Raw genomic sequence first — 23355 nt, forward strand, 5'->3', positions numbered from 1 at the left:
AGAGGCGAAACTCACTCACACCCACCCCTCTCGCTCCCTCACTCCCGCATACAAACACGCACTCTCCGTCACACATACATATAGTATTCTACAAGCAGGGCAAGTAACTTTGAAACGTGGACTTCCTCGTACTTTTCTGGTCCAGTATTTCTCGTATACGAATTTTAAAACTCATCTCCGCCAGATCTGTGTATAAAATAAGTTTAATTAAACCAGCTCCGCTGCAAGTGTTGATGGCACGCGCTCCCTGCAAAAAAAAGTGCCCACGAAGCGTACACAACGTGCGACGTGCCAGCGGGCCTAGTGGCACAACTTTCACCTCCAGTCTCGGCAGCCTGCGGGGTGGAGGGGGTGGGAAGAGGGGTGGCAGCCACAACACACTTGTCCCCTCTCTTCAGCTAATGTCAAATCTGCATTGAGTGGCCACACAAAACCTGCATTTTCTGCAAGGCTGTCCCTGAAAACAGAGCCTCTGGACCCGAAACCGGCTGCCCCATACACGCCATTACCGGCAGATTGTCTTCAGACCCTAAGCCAATTTCGATGTAAGGCCGTAATGAGGGACAGGCGAAGGGCCCTGGAACTTTAAATAGGGAAAAAAAACCTCCTTTAGTGCGAGAAAGGGGACGGCGAAGTGCTGGGATGGCGCAGATCTAAGCCCCCCTTTCTGGAAGAAAACCCTTTCTTATTCAAAGCAGCCCCACAATGGGCTTCACATGAGCCTCCTTCGCCACATCCCATCTGACTAGCAGCCATTCATCAGCCTGCCCGGCCTATCAATGACATGGCTCCATCGGGGCTCCTATAAAGTCCGTTTTTTTTTTCCCAGGAAGCATCCGCAAACACTTTTGACGGGTCCTGCTGGATTGCTACGGTCTCACTATTTTTCCACCGGCCTCGCCAACGTCCTATTTTTTAGAAATCTTTTTGCTTTCTTCTGCGAGATCCGGCAGATTTTTTGGGGTTCGAGCCCTGGTCCATGGGAAGAACATGCATTGTGGATTGCTGGAGGAGCCTGACATGGACTCCACAGGTTAGTTGAATGGAGAGCGGTGGTGGGTCGATGGGGGTAGGTGGCCCGTAGCCACCTGTTCCTTGGATAGGGGGGCAATAATGCACTCTGCAGGGGGGGGGGCGCACTTTAAAGCAGAGGCGAGTCTTACCCGAATCATCTTTGTGCCTTTGGAGGGATGTGGGCAAGACTTGTGAGCAAAACTAAATAATTCAATAATGTAGAATGAGTTAACACTTGTTTGTGACACCAAAAACAATGAAAGATATTTGTAAGCTCCACCAGTACATTTTTTGACGTTTTCGGGGGTGCGAGTGTTGTTAAAGGAAGTGTGAAAAGTATTGCATTTTGTTTCTTGGTAGGGAACAGACCCGCTTGAAAAGCAGTGAAGCAGTAAAAGTTTTCAGAGTATTTGGAATATAACACATGGGCGTCTGAGGGTTTCACTGGCAAACGAGGCAAGGGTTAAAAGGATTATGGCCTCAGTTCGTCTAGGCGGGGGGTGGGGTAGCGATATAATTATGGCACCGGGTGGATTAGGCGGGGCGCACTAGGCATCTCTGGGGAAACACAACTCTGAACCCTGTTGGTACAACTCGCGGTGTGCCCATCTGCTGAGAACGGAGCAGCGCCACTACCCCGAGCCTGCAGCGCTACCAGAGACCATAAAGTAGTGTTCTGGCCGTGCCAGCAGCCCAGCCCCCCAGTCACATTTCTGCCAATGACCCTCCTTTCACCCTCTGATTATGGCAATATGTATTTGTTCGTGGTGACGCGCCATACCCTAACCATGGCCCGGGCGGCCGGTGCAGCTCGGCCAGTCAGCACTAAGAAGGCCCCGTTCACGCGGGTCTTTCCTTTTGCTTTTTTGTCCGTCGGGTGCACTGCGTGAAGGCTGTGCCAGCCCCGGCGCGGTGCATTACTGATATACGCACAACATCTAACACCTGGCGGTGCTGTGTCCTGCTCTGGGGGCGAAGCCAGAGCCCCCGAAGTTACTTTTTAGTGTCACAGTAGAGGCCGCACACAAATGACCCGGAGCGGTCCCCACGCGCAGAACCTTTTTGAACAACTAAATGTTGCCAGTTTTCGCGCACAGGCTCCTTGGTGTGGGTAACCAGCGTGCCCTGCCCTTCTTGGCGGCACGGGAAAGAAAACAAACTCGCGCGCGATAGAGCGCATTTATACAGAAATACCCCCGACTAGTTACCGCTAGTGCACCTGCTGCACGATTTGTGTCTTTTCCAGCCCCCAAGCGGTCCTCTGGAGGGAAATACGGCCCTGGAGCTGTGTGCAGGCTCCCACTGACGCATCACAGCCTACATAGAGTGCTTTATGCACGTTGACTCCAGTTCATCCCCTGGTCACGATATTAAAAAACGGATTTTAGGTGCGGGGGGGGGGGGGGGGGGCGACACAGTCGTGACTTCTCTCCCGCTGAACCTTGCAGCTGTGCTACTGATCCGATTAACAGAGGACGGCTCCGTTAGGGGTCTCATCGTTTTGACTGAAAAGTAGCACAGATTCGAACCTCTTGGAAATATCAATTTCCTATACAGTGAAGTGCATGCTGTGTTTCCAAACTGGCAAAGCCAAGAATGCCGTCTCCTTCCACTTGACAGGGCCTCTGATAAATACCGGGCAATCTGTTTAGAGAATGTTGTGTACCCTATGTCGGACTTTAGGGCGATCGTTAAGCGCCTATTGTTTTTAGGAGATATTTGACGCATTATGTATTCCTTGGCATCCGTGGGTTTGGATTTGTTGATGCCCTGGGGGACTTCTGTCAGTTGTCTGTCCCGACTGTTTGAAACGCCGCGTGTTCTTTGAAAATGGCTGGTTGGACTTTAAAGACACCGTGTGTTACCACTAGTTGGCTGGACTTGGATTTTTAGATGAATGGTATGAGATGCTGATTGTCCCATTGCCGGTTGTTGGAGGCTCTTTGCCATTTGTCAGCTGGTTTATTTGAGGAGCTGTGCACAGGCTTCTGGATGGATTGATTGAGGTGCAGTCTGTTCTTTGCCTTTTGTGGGCTGAATTGTTTGAGACCCTGGACATCCTCTGCTAGTTATTGGCTGGATTGTTGGGTGGCCCTATGTAGTCTTTAACAGCTGTTTGGGGGTTCCATGTACTCTTTGCCAATTTATATTTGGATTGTTTCAGGTGTTGTGTGCTCTTTGCCGTGTTGGTTGGGGATGAAGGCTGGTGATGTGTGTTCTAATTCCAGTTGGTTGAGGCTGTTTGAGGAAATGAGGGGTTTCTTTTCAGTTGTTGGCTGGGGTTATTTGCTGATGATGCGCGTTCTAATTGGGGTTGCTGGTTGGAGTTGTTCGAGGTGCAAAGTGCTCTTTGGTATTTGATGGATTTGTTGATATTCTGTGTGCTCTTGCCAGTAGCCAGTTTGGATTTTTTAAAGGGGTGTGTGCTCCTGGGTCTAGTTTTGGTGGATGTTTTAACTGCTGTGTACCACTGGTTTGTGTTGGTTCTGTGTCGTGGTGTTGCATTTGTTGGTTAAGGCTGTGCAAGGAATTCTGTGGACTTTGTCAGCTGTAGATGCTTACACACAGCCAGTAGTAGTCTGTGGCTGTTAGAGGTGCTGCTTCCTGTTTCCCATGTGTTTGTTGCGGTCTTGCGGTACTTTGTGCTCTCTGTCAGTTATTGGTTGGGGATGCTTAAGGCGCAGTGTGCTCTTTGCCTCCCGGGCTTGGATCCGTAACAGGTGCTCAGAGCTCAGCGGCTCTGAAAGGCTCTGCTCGGAGAGGGGGATTAGCCTCAGAGGGCGCCGAGCTTTGATGATGTGTGGCACTTCTTTGTGCTCGGAGAATCTGTTAGAAAAGTGCCTCTCTCGGTAGTTTCCTTCAGTGGGTATTTGAGCAGCAGCGCGTGGAACACACGTCCCATCACCCCCAGACTTCCCTGACGCCGGATCGGAGAGAGAGCACATGTCGGGGATGATCGCCTGGCTCAGTTTCACACACATGCGTCTGCATGCTTTGTCCATCAGACGCAGCCCTGACTGTACTTTTATGTTCTCGTAATCACGTATGCCTTTATTTTTTCTGGCTGTGCCTCCCAGTTCCGTGCGTTTATCGTGCTTCAGCAGAGCTGCAGCCATGCCACCTTGCCGCCTACGTTAGCTGGGATCTTATCTTTCTGTCTGTCCGTCTACATACATGTATCTGTGTATCCTTTTGCTATCTACCTATTGCTATCTACCTACCTCTATATTTGTGTCCACCCATGTGGCAGTCAGCGCCTTTGTCTGTTTCTGTCTGGCTTGCATGCTATCTCCACAGACTAATTCAGCACCATGTGTCCAGCGGCACCCTCGCTGTCCCCTCTCCGGAGGGGTGGGTGTGAAGCCTTCGACAACTACACGCTATAAAGCACTATATTTTAAGTTGTTAATTAAACACTGATTATTAGCAGCGCTTCCCGCTCACTCGCACCTAAGCCCGGGTGATATAAACTAGAAGCAGACTATCTGTTGAGGGTCACTCTGGCACCTGATCGAGGCCTGGGAGAGCCCTGGAGAGCTCTGGTAACACTCACACTAGGATTCCTTCACTCGAGAAGCCTCGGGGGAGCGGGCACGTGTACCCGGAAATAGATAGGGGACGTGCTCGCATCCTTACGCACATGGGAGGGGGGAGGCCTGTTCACTGCGCCCAGTTAAGTCTCGGCCTGTGGCCTCTGTCGCGCACTTGCTGGTGTATGTAAGAACAGTAATATCAGTGCAGCAGACTGCGTGCTCCCTTGGGACAGTCTAAGGATATCCACAGCACGGCGGCAGAATACGACCACACCTGCACCCATCGTCTCCGCCCGACTCCAACCCGCTAACCGTGGCTTAACGGCTTGAGCGGCCGATTTAGAAGCTGCTCAAACATCCTGTAATTCTGGGCACACCCCTTAATCTCCCCGTGCCTAGAAATGAATGTGCCCGTCTGTAATGCAACAGGTGCTCTTGTAAAGCGCGCTGGTATCTTCGTGTCGAGATCGCTCTATATAAAACTACAAAAACAAAAAAAATCTCCCTCTTTCTCTGTCTCGTCTCAAGACCTCACTGTGGATTCTTTTATAGCTCTAGAAATGTATATACTCACGTATGAACGTCCCCTACGCGTATCTGCCTACTTATGTCACCGTTCTTGGTCTTTCTTTCATCTTCTAACCTCAGACTTCTCTCCGTTACTTCTAGAGAAATGTATACGTTCTGCGCAGAGATCTACGTATATCACTCTTATCCCGCTCTCTTTCTATATATCTTTCTCTCGTGTGCCGACCTGTGTCATCACTAAAATCAATACTTTGCTTTTATGACAGTCACCGTATCTTCGTACTGCCTCAAACCTGCTCGCCCCTCTCTCCTCTAAACTTGTCACACGTAGGCAATGCCCTCTTTTGAATGTAAGTATTTGCTGATCGCCAACATGCACAGTAAAACGAGATGTCCGGCGGAGTTTAATCTAAAGTAAAAGACCACGAGTGAATACATTTACAAACACTCCGAACTCTTTTCACACCGGCTGCCGTTTATATTATCGCGTTTCTGGCGGCAGATACATGTTTGTTTTTTTAGTTTGGTTTAACAGCCTCCGCCATAACTTTGATGAGTCGCTTTGGCTGCAAGGCTTTGAATTCACTTGGCAAGAGTGGCTTACAGCCCTCGGATTGCTTAGCACGTATTTTGTTAGAAAGACAATATTTTAGTGAAATTCATGTATGAACGCCACAGCTATTGTTGAAGCCGAAAATGTTGCAGTTGTATATCTTCCTTCCAAACACCTCCTTTTGCTTCCATTCCGACTAATAAAAGTCCATAAATTAGAGTGTGGCGATGTTTCTCTCTTTAAACGCTGAATCCAAACGGTGCGGCAGAAGTTCAAGCCGACATCAAATGCGTCGAAGTACATTTTCTTTTGTGGCTAAAGCATCCTGGGATATTTCAGGTGTTACCAAATAGGTAGAGAGGTAATTATGCAATCCGGTGCAGTGTCTCGCCCCATGCGCACGTATCTGTTTCGAGATTGTTGCTACAATATTTTGGAACGTTTTTTTTTTTTATAACGAATCGGCAACTGCAAGCTGAACGAACACCCCTTTGAAGTAATTACGTTTTACATTAATTTAGTGGTGTGCTACATTACACAGCTTAACATGAATTTAGTTTTTTTTTAAACACCTCCACTGTGCATCTTTCACATTTGCAATGTTCAAACTATATAGCAATATAAAATAGTAAATCGTTGTCCATTTGACAGTGTCACATTATTTAACACTTAAAAGTCCATGATGTTTTCGAAATGGTTCGGCAGCACGAGCTAACACCTTCTGAAAGTTTGTTAGAAGAGACACTTTACATTCGAGCAGCGCCAAGCCTTAATTATCATTCACATTTCTTGAAATGTCTGTTTCAAAGGCTCACAGCAGATAATATTGTAACAAACTGGTGCGGCGAGGGGTTTAAATACACCTTAAAACAGCCCCAGGAATGTCCCAAGTATACTTGACAAATAGGAAATCGGATTAAAAACGATCATCGAGGCAGGGCAGACAAATCAATAGATATGTCACTGACAAGTCATTAGCATCCTTTGACGCTTGAAAAATGAGGCTCTTCAGAGTTCTGCAATAGTCGGTGAGAACGTCCGATGCCTTAGAATATATATCTTAAACATTCAATATTAAGGCCATAGCCCCACTCCCATTTTTCGTAATAGCAAATATGTCAGCCATGTATTCACCGTTCGAGGTACATTTATCTGACTATTAGAATATATTAGTGATAGGCACTTGGTGTCGTTTATGATTCTGGGTCCAGGTCACTATATATCGAGCTGGTCTTCACTGCTCTCAATATGTATCTATTGTAGTTCAATGTGCTAGTTTCAGTCGGACTACAAAAGCTGCGGCAATAGAGTATGCTCTAGCAAACAACTAGTTAACAATGAAGTGACTTGAAAGTTGGATTAAAAAAAAAAAAAACTAACATTTTTCTAAAGCGGGCAGTAGTAACGTTTATTATTTACAGCAAAAGTGCGATAAAGCAACATATAAAACATAATGACCGATTTACATAGGGAAATTTAGTCATGAATGTTCTTTTACGATTCAATTTACCTTACTTGAGTCTGCCAGGAATTCACAATAGGATTCCTGGCAGGCGTAACCCATTAATGCATGTGCAGATCTCCACACCCCTATATTTTACTTAGAATGGGGGAGTGTATTTTCCTAGCTGTGGTTAGTGTTGGAAGTTTGTGGACGCTCTCAAATATGTCTGTCAGCATTCAGACTCCTCACTTCCACCCTGGAAAAGGTCGGAGATTTACGCTTGCTAAGGGCCTGCTTAACTCTTTTGCATCCCATTGAGAAAAAAGAGCAAAAAATGTGCGTTTTTGCACAGGGGGGGAGGGGGGGGGGGTGTTTATTGCCGTGTGTAGAGTTACATTGTCTGGAGGACTCCGCCCACCAGGAATAGGATGCCGCCGGAATATCACATGATCATCTCCGGAATAAGCATGGACACATGTGTCTGGTCCAGCTTTCCATGGATATGCCTGGGAATGTTTCGGCCCTATTTACAAATAAAGCTGACTGCACTCACAGATTTAGACGTATATGGAAGTGTAGTTTGAGCTTCTGAAAGTCACAATTTTTCCCAAGACTATGCACGGACAGCAGGGCCAGGCACACATTTCCAAGTTTATTTCTTGGAATGCCATGTGACATTCCAAGAAGCATTCTATTCCTGCTGTACAGAATTCTTCCTAGTGAAGAACTCTGCATAGTCGGAATAGAATCCGCTATCCAAACATACTTAACCTGGGACTGCTCCATTCACCTTCCCACCCTGAAAGGGGAGTTACGACAGCCCTTGGCTGGGGTACATCTCTGAACCTATCTAAAAAGTGGGGTTTATGAACGCTGACAAATAGCCATGTTTGTGTGAATTAATACTGAATTTACCTTAAGGAACAGGCCCCAAAGCGAATTCAAGGAAAGCCTAAATTTCTCGCATTTCGGAGTAAAACTGCACGGGGATATTTACTACGATATTCGTAAATTGGGCTCCACTTCTTTACTAATATTAAATAAAAAGTGGAACATGGCACTGTAAAGCGACCTGTACTGAGCACAACGTGCCTGCTGTGCACAACACAACACTATTATTTTGCCTGGTTGCTACAGGTTTGCTATGTACAGCAGTATAATTACGTAGGGCTTGGACAGACCTCTATCAAGCCTTGTCCCCATTATCTACAACCCCGTCGGCACACTAGGTGCCAGACGGCCGTTTAGCAGGAGGCGCAGCTGATCCCCCGCACTGATGGCCAAGGCGTTCCCCAACACGTCAGCGTTGTCTCTTCCTGAATGTGAAGTTTTGTCCGGGGTCCTGTCAAATAGCAAAACATGGCCGCAAGTTTGCTTTAGTTGGTAACCAGGGACAGGGTTCCCATGGTGACGACCTTCCTCTGCAACAAGAGAACCATGGCGACAGCCGGAGAGGAAACGGGGAAGCAGTTAATAGACAAATATTATGAGAGCCCGGTGCTGTGCGGCCTGCGGGGAGCGACAATGGATATAAAGGACGGACGTCAACGCAAAGCCCCTGCAGGACGCACGTAAATTCAGCGGCCATGTTGAAGTGTGGATGTTAAGAGATGGTGGGTATGATAGAACAGAAATCATTTAAAGGTACTTTAGTATAACGAGACTATATTTTAGCTGTGAAATGCCTGAATCCAATACAATTTAATAAAAGGATGCCTGATTGTAAATGTACTAATAAGTATTGTTAGTAATTCGTTTTCATTTATTTTAAACATCGTAAAACAAGTTCTTCAGAACTCTATTTTATATTTATTTCTAGTTTCGCAAAGTTCGAAGATTGCTGCTATGCATATGCTGGATGCAATAAGTTGTATTTTATATCCACGCTCACCAGCACACCCTGCCAATTCTATTACAAGAATTGTGTTTGGAGTTTATTTACAATCCTAGACTGTAGCCAGTGCATGTGGGAAGTCAGCTTTAGGTTAGCCAGTCACACCCAGAAGCATTCCAATAACATATTCCTCAGGAGAATGCTATACTTTTCAATATTTTTTCTTAATTAAAAAAAGGACCAGTTATCTGTTAAATGTGAACTCACAAGACACTTAGATGTACACTAATGAAGGGGCGGTATATTGCATCCAAATGACTTGTCTTGACGTCCTAAGCATTTTACTAGGTAAAATAGAGGATTGTGTAATTTGTGGTTTAAAACGACGGGGGTGGTATCCTAATACATAAAGAGGTGGGATGAGTGTGTTCTACTGTGGATATTAGTCTAGTGAAATGCTTTTCAATGGAAAGTCGAAGCTGGACCAGCATTCTCATGTCAGAGGCTCTATACAACAATTTGGGCAGATCGAGAGCCGCAGGACCCTCGAGCAGTGTTGATGACAGCAGTAATCACTTTATAGCAGAGCATGTTCTTGGAATCCACTGAATATTTGGAAAGATGCTTTCTTTTCCCAAATTAGGGGGGTCAAAAAAAAAATGTAAGCCTATTATCTCCTATTGTGTTGTCACTTGTCGGCTTAGCTACATGTCTATTTTGGTGTAACGTGTTAAGGCACTAACTGGGGAGTGCGCACAGGCCTGAGAATTTTACATGCTCCTAATGTATCCATGTCAGGTAATCAAAATAATGTATTTTTATATTCATTAATACACTAAATGTAAGACATTAGTTTTCTTGAAGCCTCCACATTGAGCAGTATGAAACACTTTTTAAAAAAAATGATCCCTCCACTGCAAACAGAATTCAAACATAACAAAAAGGAAAGAGTGATTATGCATGACACTAATATAATAGAAATGACACAAGGAGTATTCCTTGAGCAAATGCAATAGGAGCAGAATCAACACATGCACAGTTCTCATTGCCTAGAGTGCAGTGTATTAATGTTAGTATCCAACAATGGGCCTTAAGAGGGTTCACATTCCTAGCAGAGTCCCTCATATTTTTAGGCACCTGGGGTAATTGTAGGGATATATAAACACAACCCTTCCAGCATTATACTCCGAGAACGACTGCATCTGCTGGGTAGAGTAGAGCCCCCATACCAGGCATGTCCCTAGCACATTGGAGTGTTTCAACTCTTGTGCCAGTCTACCCTTCCCTTCCCTCATGGCCATTTTTATTGCATTACTTCCGTACACCTCCACATGGACTACAGACCTCACTCTCAGCCACTGCTTCCTGCCACTTTCCCTGCCCTACTGTGCTCTGTGATGCTGCATATCAGCTGAAGGATACCCTGTCCTTCATGGGCATGACGTGTAGCTGATGCAAGACAATCCTGTAGGGGGGGCCTTGGGCAGGGTCGGATTGGTAAGGCGGGCACTCGGGCAATGGCTGAGGGGCCGGTATCTGAGTTCCAGCTGTCTGCTGCTTTTTTGACCAGCCTGGGGGCTGATTTTGACTGCATGTGTCCTTGTCGGATGCGGCCCACGGCACAGTTGGTGCCTGAGTGGCCTTTCTGGGGGGCAGATGGGCATCCATTACCTCCCTTTCATCAAGGGGCAGAGGTGTCGCTCCCTTTCTCTCGCTGGTCCAGCCCATTAATGTATGAATGTTTTGTAGTGGCAGGGGGCCTGAGCAGAAGTGGCCTCACTTGTATTAAGGTGGAATATGTGCCATTACAACGCGATCAAAATGATCGCGGTACATTACATCGCAGTTTTTACAACGCAATTCGTTAAAAAGACTTGCGCTGGAGGGGCTGGACTGGGAAATAGTATGATTTACTATTCTAACACCAGTCTATGCACAGTAGGGAAGGTGTTGGAATAGTACATCATAATATTCCTTAAGTTAGAGCGCCATCCAGCGCAAGTTGTTGTAACAACTTGCATTGTAATACCCGCGATGTATAGGCATTGCGTTGCAATGCCCACGTGGTAATGGATGTTTCCCATTAAGGTGTGTTTACCAGTGTGAAGTAATCCGTGCTTTTAAAAAAAAATCTAAGTGAAGTTAAGAAAACATGCCTTTGTCAGAGACCCACCCCACCCCCCCTTCTCATAAAACTTGAATTAAGCAGTGTTTTGCGGAAAGGCAATATGAAAACAAGGCCCACTTTTTTTTAGCGGGCCTGGGCCGCTTTTGATCCCAACACAACCCGGGCCTTGGACATATAAAGTTTCTTCTGAAAAGTAGAGCAAAGTCTAAAAATATACCTGGGCTACACATTGTCAAAGGTTCCAAATTTGCCCAGTTTTACAGATGAACGTTTTACCATGGCCCACCACTTATAAAGCTCATGATTGTGGCACGAAACATGGGGTCTTTAAACAGATACAACTTCTTGTTGAGAGGTCGCTATTTATATTCTGAGAGCAAGAGGAGTGGCTACATTTGTGAATTAAATTTAAAGATCTAGCATGGCTGTTTCTTTCAGACATGGCTCCTCGTCTTTTTAAAGAAAATAGGATGATGATGGGGCGGATAATACAACGGAGTAAAAACAATCCTTTCACTCAAATACTTGCTCTTTCTTGATCCTAAATGTGCAATGAATCTTGTGCAATTTATTCTTAGTTGCGTTCCTTGAAATCCTGCTCTTCTGTAATGTCATACATTGCTGATAAGACATCTCAGTGGGTTAAGTGCTCAATGCTGATAAAGCAAACAGAAGGAGATGATGGACGGAGCGCCAAAAATTTTCAGGCACTCCCCCAGTCACAGATCTGGGATGAATACATCATCGTTCTTTAGCTCACTTCACCACCCCAGTTCAGACCCAGCCATATGAGATCAGTCTTGACCCTGTTACTCAAGGGAACAGTCCAGCCTGAACTGCCAAGTCAGGTCTTCCCTGGACCGGAAACAAGCACCCATGGGATGGTTTTAAGGTAACACCCCTCACCAGCCAGGCTGGCTTGAATACAGAGGCAAAGTGAGCAAGGGACCCACGTATGGGCATACGCTGCCAACTTGGGGCGAACAAAGCAAACACAAGGCAGGGTGTTTGATTTGTAGGGAAAATCTTACTAACGCTTTTCCGCTTTTCAATCTTACAGGCAGTGGTTGAAGTGGGTTGAATCTATGGGGAATGCTGTTCTCAATCATTTTAAAACATTTTTTATAGTAAAAGTTCCCATACCTTTATTATAAAAACGACTATTCCATAACTGTTAATGCTGACCTTAAGCATTGCACCTTGGGGCCCAGTTCCCATGCTTTATTGTATGCATTTCATCCTCTGCTTACAGGCCATAACACAAGCACCGATTTTCAGTGCGTAATAATAATTGTATTCATAATGGTCTAGGATAAAAACCTTCAATATGATTATCTTTTGGGGAACTGCATGTATAATATTAATTGTGGTGCATTTACAGTGCATATTATTACTTCATCAGTGTCTAGGTGCTCAACGAAGTTTAGAACTTATCTCCTTTCAGTCACCAATTGAAACTTCATATTCAGCTTCTAATTAATCAGTGGTATAGAAGAAACTGCCTGATAAAAAGCTGTTGAAGTTAGAGAGTTGCATAAAAAAATGATGTAGGTTGAAAAGATTGTTTGTTTCCTTCTGCCTTTTTGTGAAAAGTTGAAGATGTCATGTTCAACTTTACCAATCAGATGGAAGCAGAGATATATTGAAAAGTCCTCGAAATGTCGCACATTATACCAAGGAAGCCGACTATTATTTCCTGTTGTCAAGGATGATACAAAAATGACAAAGTGCGTTGCTCACGAAATAAAAGCATACTGGCGGGTTTCCATCCTCTTAAAAATAAAGGAGAACATGCCGGTTTTCCAGACTGTTACATGTACTATAATTGTAAAGGGTGTTCTGAAGATATTTGCAGGACTTCCTTTAGGTAAAAGCAAGAGCGCTGTCTAGGTTCTGCCCTGGAGTTCAGTTCGGACAATGGAGCATATTAAGGAGATGTAAACATATAATAACCCCCGAGAACAATTAGCTGGAAAAACTGGGCAGCAGGTTTACTGATGGCACAAAAGTAGTCTTGAGAGCCCCAAATCCTAAATAGGTAGAATCCTTTTAATCTGCAAAAAAGGAGGGTGCGGAATTAATTGAAGTTTGTTGGCAGTACACGGATCCGGTTTTCCATACTGCAGAACAGCAAAGCACAGCACAGCACAATGACCATGGGTGAATTTTCTAAATAGTGGTTTGAGTCGGGTTTTCTAATATTGGAACCTAACGTTTCCACCATTCAGCTTATCCATGACTGTATAGGGTGGACTTGTGATTAATGGTAATTAAGGAGCAAACACCTGCCGGAGACAATATTGTTTATAAAGCACTGCTATGTATATGGATTTGCATGTGCCCCGGGGGTGTATATATAAGGATCATTTTAATGGACAAATTCCCCCCCCAACTGAAAGCACCAGAACAACAAATGCTACCACAAGTGACAACTGCTGACATAGGAGGCAGCATTCTTTTAACTGATAGATTATAAATTGGGAGATAATTAGTCAAGCTCATATAATAACGAACCCTGGTACATGCATACTATTTGTCCCAACTATTTTTTCAGTCTTGTAAACTTCATAGAACCTGGCGTTGTTTTTTTTTCTTTTCTATTCATCTAGTCATTTTGATCCTCATTTGTGATTTTAGTGAGGCCAAGAGCAAAACGCTCTTTCAGTAGCCTACTTGTGTCATCAGTCTTCCTATCCAGCATTCTGTTGCTCTCCCAGTCGTCCTTATCCAGCTAAGATCATGGTCCTTCCTTTTCTCTTTCGCAAGCTTTGTTGTATATCTGGTCTTCCCACCACTACCAGTCCTTCTTTATTTTAATTGCAAATTTGAATGATTACACTAAACCTGCACATTTTACGTTTGTAGGGTTGTAGGTAGAGACGTGGCTTGGAAAACATCAAAAGTGTAGCACAGATACGAAAGAGGGAGAAAGAAGAGGAAATTGCAAGACAGGTATTATATTCAATCCAACCATTGAATATTTTTTAATACTGTGAGAAATTGGGTTATTGGTTGAGGGAGGTAAAACCCTACTAAAGCAACAACCACAATCCTTGTCTGGATGAACTACAAAAGCCACTACATTAACCTCTGCTTAACCCTCTGGTAGCTTTACACAAAAGCAGTCAGGTTTAACTTAGTGGCAACGTGTCAAGCATTGATTCAGCACACAAACAGTAGTACAGTGAAAAACACAACACAAGAAAATCCCATACCGATTTGGAAAAATATGAGTACATTTAAATAAATAACATGATACCAGAATGACAAAAATCAGAACCAGAGATATGCAATTTCATAGATTTAAGATAAGTATGGCACTTAAGAGCACAAAGCGTCACTTGTTATTGTTAACTGGGATTTATATAGCGCCAAATCACCGTCAGGTCTCTAGGCGCTCATGACAGATGACACTAACAACAACTGAGTAAGTGAATAGAAAGTACATATGTGACTGCATTATTTAAATAGGGCCGAAAGCGTCCCTGAACAGGAGTGTTTTCAACGACTTCCTAAAGTGCAGAAGATTTACTTCTCTACGGAGAGACTCCGGTAGTTTGTTCCACATCTGTGGGACCAGAACAGAGAAAGATCTCCCTCCCTTGGTTGCCAATTTGAATCGAGGACCGGACAACAGTTGGGAGTTAGAGGACCTAAGCGTTCGTTTGGGATTATAGAACCTCGAGACGTTCTTTAATATAGGCAGGCGCTTGCCCATAGATTGCCTTATGGGCAGTACATAGACTCTTAAACTCCACCCTTTGCTTTATGGGGAGCCAATGTAGCCTGCGCAATAATTGGGAGGCATGGGTCTGTCTACGGTATTGTAAAACCAGAGGAAAGTCACAAGTTCAGGCCGACCATGATGGAGCGTGGGCTGGTCGCTGTAGCATGAAAAGTCAGGTTCACCAGCGCTTCCCATTGGCGGCTGTCACAGGTGAAGAGATCTTGGCAGGAATGGGCCCGTTCACGGTTGCTAAGAGCCCAAAACTTTAGGATTTCCCTTTTGTTGTCAGAGGAAGGCACTCTGATGCCAAACAACGGCCCAGGATGTGGGGAGATACAACTTGGGGATCAATGAATGACTCTTGCAGAGGCCAGAAGGGCTCATGAGGTTCCACTTGCTGGTCCAGGGCAGTCCAACTGCAGCAGCTCAGCTGGACAGTTGCAAAGAGGCCTCTGGAGCTTGTCATGTCCCTGTAGCTTGAACAGGTCAGTCAGCTGACCCATGTAGTCACTTCAGGTAGGGATGAAGGGAGCAGGTCTAGTCTTCTTTCTCAGAGAGCAGGGTAGGCCTCAATCAATAGGGCAGTCTTCTGACAGCAGTGCAGTCCTTTTTATGTAGTATCCACAGGTCAAGTAGCATACTGAAAAGTGAGTCTGACAGTACAATATTTATACCTGTTGCCAGCTTTGAAATGAGAGAAACTTCTAGAATTCCCCCACATCTGGATCTGAAATTGTCTTCCTTCCCCAGCCCTGGTCCCAGTATGTCTAGAGTCACAAAAGGATAGTGTGAACTTCTTTGTGTGTGTGCTGAGGCAGCTTGTTTGAGTGCAAGTGTGGTGACAAGTCCGCCCCTCCCATCAGGTCAGGATGGCCAATTCTGCCAACAGCCAGTCCAGTCCCCTTTTATCATACTGTCTGGGAGGAATACGCAAAGGCAAACTACACATAGTCATGTGACACAGGATACAGGCTGCAGGTACCAAATTGTTAGGACAAGAGTGACTTAAGACCCAACTTTACCATTAAACAGGATTTTAAATTACAATTCTTTGGACACCAAACATGACATTTCTACCTATTCCCAAACAAAACTTATCACTTATTAAATGTAATAAGGAAACACAATGTTACCCTGCGGTTGATGCTGGCCTTGCAGTAGTAAAAAACAAATGTAAGAATTTTTCACTACCAGGACTACTTTTTTAATACACCGTACCCTGCCTTATAGGCTGTTTAGTACCTACCCTAGGGATGGCTTATATGTATTAAAAAGGGAGGTTTAGGCCTGGCAAAGGGTTTATTTTGCCAGGTCAAAATGGCAGTTTAAAACTGCACACAGGTTCAATGGCAGGCCTGAAGCATGTTTAACAAGCATTAGAAATGCAATCGGGCTCGGATTTATTTGAGTTTGAGCTAATGGCATTGTAAATGCCAATGTCTTTTTGCCATGTGTTATGGAGTGTGTGCATGTGGTGTGTAGTCGAAGTATCTTGGTTGAATTGTAATTTTACCAATGGTGGCATGCTGTGCTTTATATGAATATGTTTAAAAGTAAAGTGTACCATACTGCGATTGCTTGGTGGAAAAGTGCACTGCCGGCTGGAGGTGTGTGTGCCTGGTGGAAGGGTGCACTGACGGCTGGTGGGTGTGTGCTTGGTAAAAGCGTGCACAGATGGATGATGGTTGTTGGTGTTTGTGCATGGTGAAAGCATTCATTGACGGCTGGGGGTGTGTTGTTGTGTGTGTTGTTTTCTGTGTGCTGGTGAGTGTGTGGTGGTGAGTCTGTGGGGGTGAGCCTGGGGAGTGAGTGTGGTGGTGAGTGTGTTGTGTTGAGTGGTGACAAGTGTGTGGTGTTGGTGTTTGTGCATGGTGAAAGCATTCATTGACGGCTGGGGGTGTGTTGTTGTGTGTGTTGGCAATGTATACAGTATTAAAGTACAAGTTGTGAATCCTTTTAAATACAAGCATTTACAATGCAATGGTCTCGGCATTATTAAAGGTAGAGCTATTGGCATTGCTCATGACTTTTTTTTGTTTTTTTTTAAATCATGAATAAATGGCATAGTCATTTACATTGCCAATAGCTACCTACTCCAAAACATAATTTCTCCGGACCGGAAGCTGTGCTTTGCACAGCTTATAGGTCCCGAGACCTAAAAAGGGCAGCATTTCTAGCCCTAGATGTGACTTGGCCCAGACAGGCACCTACCCTTGTCCTCTCCACCCTTAGCTGAGACGCCCTGAGCCCGAAGGTTAAATAGCCCTAGGTTAAGTGACCTTTGGACAATGGGAAACCTAGGCCAAACAAATCATAACCCTAGCACCAATGGTAGACCTGGGCCTTTCAACCAGTCACTGCCCTATTAGCCAATCAAAACCCTAACTTCAATAGACACCTTAGCTCTAAGAAGCAATCTAAACCCTAGCCCTAAAAGTCAATCAGAACGCTAACCCTAAGGTCCAGTAGAAACTCCATCCCTAGAAACAAATCAGAACCCTAGCGCTATGAGCCAATCAGAACTCTAACCCTAGGCCCAATAGAAACCCTATCCCTAGAAGCCAGTCAGACTAGAGCACAGACGCAAGAACTAGAGATCTGCGGCTGATGAATTGTTAAAAATAACTACTGTTACCAGAAATACATGAGGCACTCACTGAAACAATGTTTTGTATTCTCAATTTTTTTATGGGGCGCAGCTAAAAGCAAGAAATATATTTTTGGCTTCGAAGTGTGCATTGTCATGATAGTCCGTGGCCATGAAGGGAACTACTTCGTTTGCGAATGTGCACTTGTGAAGGCAGTTGTTCCTTGCCGAAAGTTGAGCATAGGGCAACTGCAGAATTTTATTTTTCAACACTGCCTCTATTCAGTCCGTTAATCGCTCTAGACCTGCATAGTCTATAAGTAATAAAGCGAAACGTGCCGCAAGTTTGTACAAAATTGAATAAAAGCCACAATGTAGTAAACAGGTAAAAGTGCAGATGCGGTTCAAGCGTTTACAGTAAATTAACTTGTAAACTCGTAGGGAAAAAAATGCAACTGAAGCTCGCCTACTCGAGACCTAGTTAAAAAAAAATATATATATATATATTTATATTATGTTTAATATCTGGGAAACCTGCAGCCTAGCATGATGGCCCCGGGGACACGTTCCTTACAGAAAGCAGATTGCGAGGCCAAAAAGGGAGTGCTCATTAAGTTCTCAACTTCTTTTATTGAAGATAAATTTGCACTAAGTTCTTCAAGCTTGGGTTTTGTTAGTTTACAATATTTTTAGATGAAGAAAGCGTTAATACTTTAGGTGCAGGTCGCAAAGGTACATTTCTTCTGGCTGTGTGACGGTGTTATGCTGGTGCCTGCAGAGTGAGTGAGAACAGGGGATTCTTAACCATTAGTCTGTCTTCAATTTGATTTATGAAAGTCAACTGGATTATCCTTTTGTTATCTGCGATATGCAGCTGCGTATAGTTTCGCTTCATTTGCATGACAGAACTCTAAACTATTGACTTGAACGGTATTCTTCACTAGGGACTTTGGAGGAGGGGTCAGGATCTACAAATCACTTACAAAAGGGAGCATTCGTATTATAGCCGCTTTAGTACCTGCAGTGAAGGGAAGTGTTATTGAAATATTTTAAACCTTTCAGTGTAAGACTATTCATCTACAACACAAGAGGCTGTACTCCCTCTTAACCCATGCCCCGCGGTGCCAGGTTTGGGGGGGGGGAGGGGGAGGGGGGGGGCATTTTTTTCTTTTTCAGTTAGGTTTACTGTTGAATACTGCGCCTACACTTAAACTTGTATACATACATACATGTTTTAGATGGCACTTCTGCTGTAACTTACCAAATGTAATGGTATTCGCATTTGGAAATGTACACGTTGGGAACTGTAACTTGTGGAGTGCTCACTACAAACTAGTCGTTGGAAGGCCAACGGGACACAGTATAATAAAACACAAGTAACTTCAGAGCCATATCGCCTGAGCCAACACCGGCGAAGAAACACAAGGTACAGTAAAATGTCAAGAGAGACAGACACATGACGCACGTTTTCAGATCTCTTGTGAGGCCAAGGTGTCGCGCGCCTGAGGCTGTTCGAAGAGAAACGTAACCGCACGCGCCCTACCGTAAACAAACTGAATACATATGATTCCAAAGTGACCTCTGGAGGCCTTAACACTTTTAAACATGATAACATTGTGTGCTGGAGGAGGGGGCTGGGCAGACGAGCCATGATGTGCACAAAGCTGCAATTAAAACGGCACTTTGAAGACTTTCCATACCTGTCCCTTAAAGCGTTAAATGACCAACCAGATTCTCGAAATTCTAGTGCCCCGCGTAAGGTTTCTCAGCATCCCGCAGAGTAGGGTAATGACAGCGCGCTTCGGCGGGCTTTGGAGCGCCACATTAAAAGCAACTGCAATGCTAAATTCTTGTTTACAGACCTTTTTCCCAAAACAATCACACCTAACGTATACTTAAATATATTATATACAGATGTAAAAATATGGCCGGTTAAGACCACATTCTAAAAACTCCCGCGTAAGTGCAGTGAATGTCTTAGTCGTACATTTATAATGAAATTACTCCTGATTTCCCATTTCTCTCACAGTACGCTTCCTACCCAGACAGCTATGTTTGGGGCGTGGAATATCCCATCATAGCTTACAACAACGTGTCGTGTTCTGCCACACTCCAAGTGGGCGGGAGACAATGCCTCAGAGACAGGGGTAAACAGAGGGGGGCAGCGTGCAGCAGAGGGGAGACGCAGGGGGAGCTCGGGAGAGAGGCGGTCGTTATATGTAGATATGTGTGTGGCCTCCGTGCCCTTACCAGTAGCAGATTACATGCAGCAGCCAATAAAACGGGAAACAAGACAGTCCTGTTCTCTACCTTGATGTCTCAAGAGATGGCTCCGAGGGTTTCCGCGGCTGAGAAGGAAGGAGGGTGCCCACACGCAGACTGAGAGAGAGAGAGGACACAGTCACCGAGACTGAAAGGAACGGCTCTATGGGCTTTATATAGAGGACGCGAGGGTTGGCTTTGAGGTGTGGTGGGGCTGCTGCTTGTGCGCTCCGGCTCCCGCTCCGTACCTGTGATCCTGTGCGTGTCTCCTGTCTGTGCCGGGCTGCCTCCGCCTAACTCCCTGGCCATCTCGAGCTCCCTTGCAGTACTCTTTCTTGTTCTTGAACTAATGAAGCCCTTTCACGGCCTGGCATGGAGCAGCTGCGCGCTGAGCGCTGCTGAATGGTGAACGCGCCCGGCCATCTGGATTCACTTACGGAGGCACCCTGACAGCTCCTAATTATAATTAATGTACTTCTTTGCGCGAGCACGAACGAAATATGCCCAAAATGGCGGAACAAAACTACATTTACCCTATCACTTCAAGCCTATTAAAACGACAACACAACGAAGACGAATCACTGGCCAGATGACAGAACACGCTAAGGAATGTGTGGAATTTCTCTCGGCCAAAGCCCTAGGAGATACTTCTTCTTTTTCTCCTTTAACATTAGGATCTCGAAACTCCTCCCCCACTTACAGTGGGGAGGAGTCCGAGCCCTAAAAAGGCTACTTCAATAGGTGGGTAGCACAATACGTGCTGCATGCCCACTAATAGCATTTAACTTACAGGCCCTGGGTACACGTAGTACCACTTTACTACGGACTTATAAGTAAATTAAATATGGTAATTGGGTGTAAGACAGTTTTAGAATGTATAGAAGAGAGAGTTCAAGCACTTTAGCATTGGTTAGCAGTGGTTAAGTGTGCACAGTCCTAAGGCCAACAAAAACGAATTCAGCAAAACAGGTGGAGTGAGGTCAAAAGGTTTGGGGGAATACCACACCAAGGATCACAGTTCTAACAAATACCTTCTTTCTTTGATAGATACAAGAGTTACAACCCTACAATGTTTCCAGGGTAAATTTAAGCAGGTCAAACTTGCCACAATTTACTGGGAAAATGCCAAGTAAATACAGAGATATATGGATTCTGGAGCACGTTATGCCCATTTTGGGGGCAAAACTCAAAATAAATTACAAGCACCTCAGTGTCTGGTTTTTTCAGGTCCAATAATTTTCGCATCCGGCAGTGGGACACTCATAATAAAGGCCTTAAACTTGAATCTACAATTGCAAAATTACATGGGATATATTTCACCACATTCACAATATTACACTTGCCAAAAAATAAATCTTGACTGTGAATTTGAAAATTCTATTCCAGTCGAAGTGTACTCGTTTTGCACTTAACATTTTGTGGCATAATAAAGGCATGTCTGGTGCAGTTTGGAGTACTTATATGACATAACTCACATATAAGTATCCATTCACAAAATAGCTTCTGAATTACAGCTCATACAAAATAGCTCCCAAATTGAATAGATATTCCTCTTAATACTTTATATATATACAATCCTATATTTTGTTACCATAGAAACCCCCCGTGCCCCTAGTTCTCCACTGCCCTTAAGTTCCTGTCAAAAAAAGCCATTCTTTATATCTGTGGTTGGCGCTGACAATCCATAAAATTACAAATTCTTTAAATATATCATGGTTGTTAAAAAGTGCTAAGAGACAATGTACGGTGGGGTGTGCAAACTGAAAGCAGTCATTGTAATTACTACAGTGTTGTCTAAAGACTTCTTAGAGACGAGTGCAGAAAAGAATAAAAGGTATGGGTTCAAAAAATACGGGAGGGTGATCACAATATGAAGTTAGTGGTTTTCATCAGTGCTAGAAATACACTTGATATACTTTGGTATCAGAAAAACAGACGACAGTACAATATGCATACAGAAAAAAGCACATTTGGACCCAGATTTACATAGGTGTCACACAACAGAGCACGGCAACCAAAGTTGCTGCATTGCATGAGAGGAAGAGAGCCGAAAAGCAATACTAAAAATCTTGCAAGAAATGGCCCTATCCTGGTCTCTTCCCAACTCTGGTGCACAATCAGGTTGACTAGCACAACACACACACCTTTGCACAATAGTGCAAAGGTGTCTGCGTCATGTCTAGCATGGCTTTGTACTTAAAGGGTACCCTTCCAGTGGAAAATACTATGCTTACACTAACTTTAAAACTGTTCCCACTTTGGATGTGAGCTGTACAGCACAGCTTATATACAAAGTGGGAAACATTAGGAGAAATAAAAGCCATTTCTCCTTTTTAACACCAGCTTCAAAGGGGCATTATTTTTGGTCTAAAACCCTGTCTACAATTGTTAGGAGATGGGGTTTTGTGTCACAAATCACGGGTAGTTGCATGGGGACACCCGTGTACCACTCATGGAACACCTCTTGACACAGAGAAACACAAAGCAGCTGCTTCGCATTACTTTGAGACAACATTCCAGCGCAAATAAGTGTTGTGTTGGAAAGTAAATGTAAAAAATATTGCCCTGTTTTGTATCACTTTTGGGATGCAAACCCCCCGCAAAATGTTTGTTAGCCTGAGTCTTGGTCTGAAATTGGAAGGAAGAATGTTAAAATGAGTAACAGTACCCGTAATGATTATTCAAAGCAACCTGGCTCCTAATCACTGATTGACATCTTGACCATCATTTGGTCCAAGGCTTGCTGTAGGACGACTGAGTCCTAAGTGGCAGTGTGATACCAGCTGTTCTGGCTTTTTTGCTCATTAGGTGTAAATTTCTTCCAACCCATACATCCATCCATTCACCCACCCATCGATCAATGCATCCATAAGCGAATCAACCCTCCCTCCCTCCATCTCTCCCTCCATCCATCTCTCCCTCCCTCACTCTTCATCCTATAAGAGCTGCTGGGTAGAAGAGCAATGCTTTGATTATTTCAGGATCCTATATATGGATTGTGAAGCACATTTTACAAATAGTAACATGCAGTTGATTTTTCAGTGATGCTATAAGCTACATTTTGCGTGATACACATATCTGCCACGACTCTGTCCCATCATTCTGGTGCACGATGTTTCAAGTTGAACTCTAGTTGACGTCTGTAATTCAAGAAGGATCAATATTATACTGCATATTTGGAACTGTTTTCAAGGCTCTCAATTTGTTTGCTAAACGTAGTGTGAAAAGGTAGGGCCGATGTCGACCAAGAACCTTCAGTGTTTGCCCGGCGTTAGCCGCCTCTCATACCATCCGATATTACCAAACAAAGAGGCAGGCGCTGGAGACAGGAAGGCAGGAAACAGGAGTTTTTTATTCCGACGGAGCAGAACACGTCAAATCAGACAACAGGGTATCTTCTCGAGGTGCTCTAACCGCATCTCTGAGGCCTGGCCTCTTATACACAAGTTTATGGCTTTATTACATTTATGACATCCGTGGTATTGCTTTGAAGTACGAAAAAGGCATCTTTGGAATCCCCGGTTCAGGCCCGTTCTCACACATATCTACAGTAGGGGTCCCTACCCAAATCTCAGCATGATGGCTATTGCGCAGCTGGACATTCCGCTGGGAACAGGAATGCGGGCGATCGGTCGGATCTAGGGGTGTGAAGACATTGATTAATCCCCGCTCCTTTGATGTGAGGCGAGGTCCTACTGTGGGGGCAATAAACCGTATCTGTTGGGCTGGGTGATGGCCTGGGATC

The 23355-nt window shown here is 44.6% G+C and overlaps 1 protein-coding gene across 1 annotated transcript in view; it reads left to right on the top strand.

Moving 5' to 3' along the window:
* Positions 1-864: 864 nt before the first annotated feature.
* Positions 865-23355, top strand: part of RFX4 (regulatory factor X4) — a 351260-nt gene continuing 328769 nt past the window's right edge. The window contains exon 1 of the mRNA XM_078654089.1: positions 865-1033. Within this exon, the coding sequence (XP_078510215.1) occupies positions 991-1033 (43 nt within the window). The 5' untranslated portion in view covers positions 865-990. The remainder of the gene's footprint in view (positions 1034-23355) is intronic.

This window comes from Lissotriton helveticus, chromosome 1_1 (genome assembly GCF_964261635.1).
Source record: "Lissotriton helveticus chromosome 1_1, aLisHel1.1, whole genome shotgun sequence".
Taxonomy (NCBI): Eukaryota; Metazoa; Chordata; class Amphibia; order Caudata; family Salamandridae; genus Lissotriton; species Lissotriton helveticus.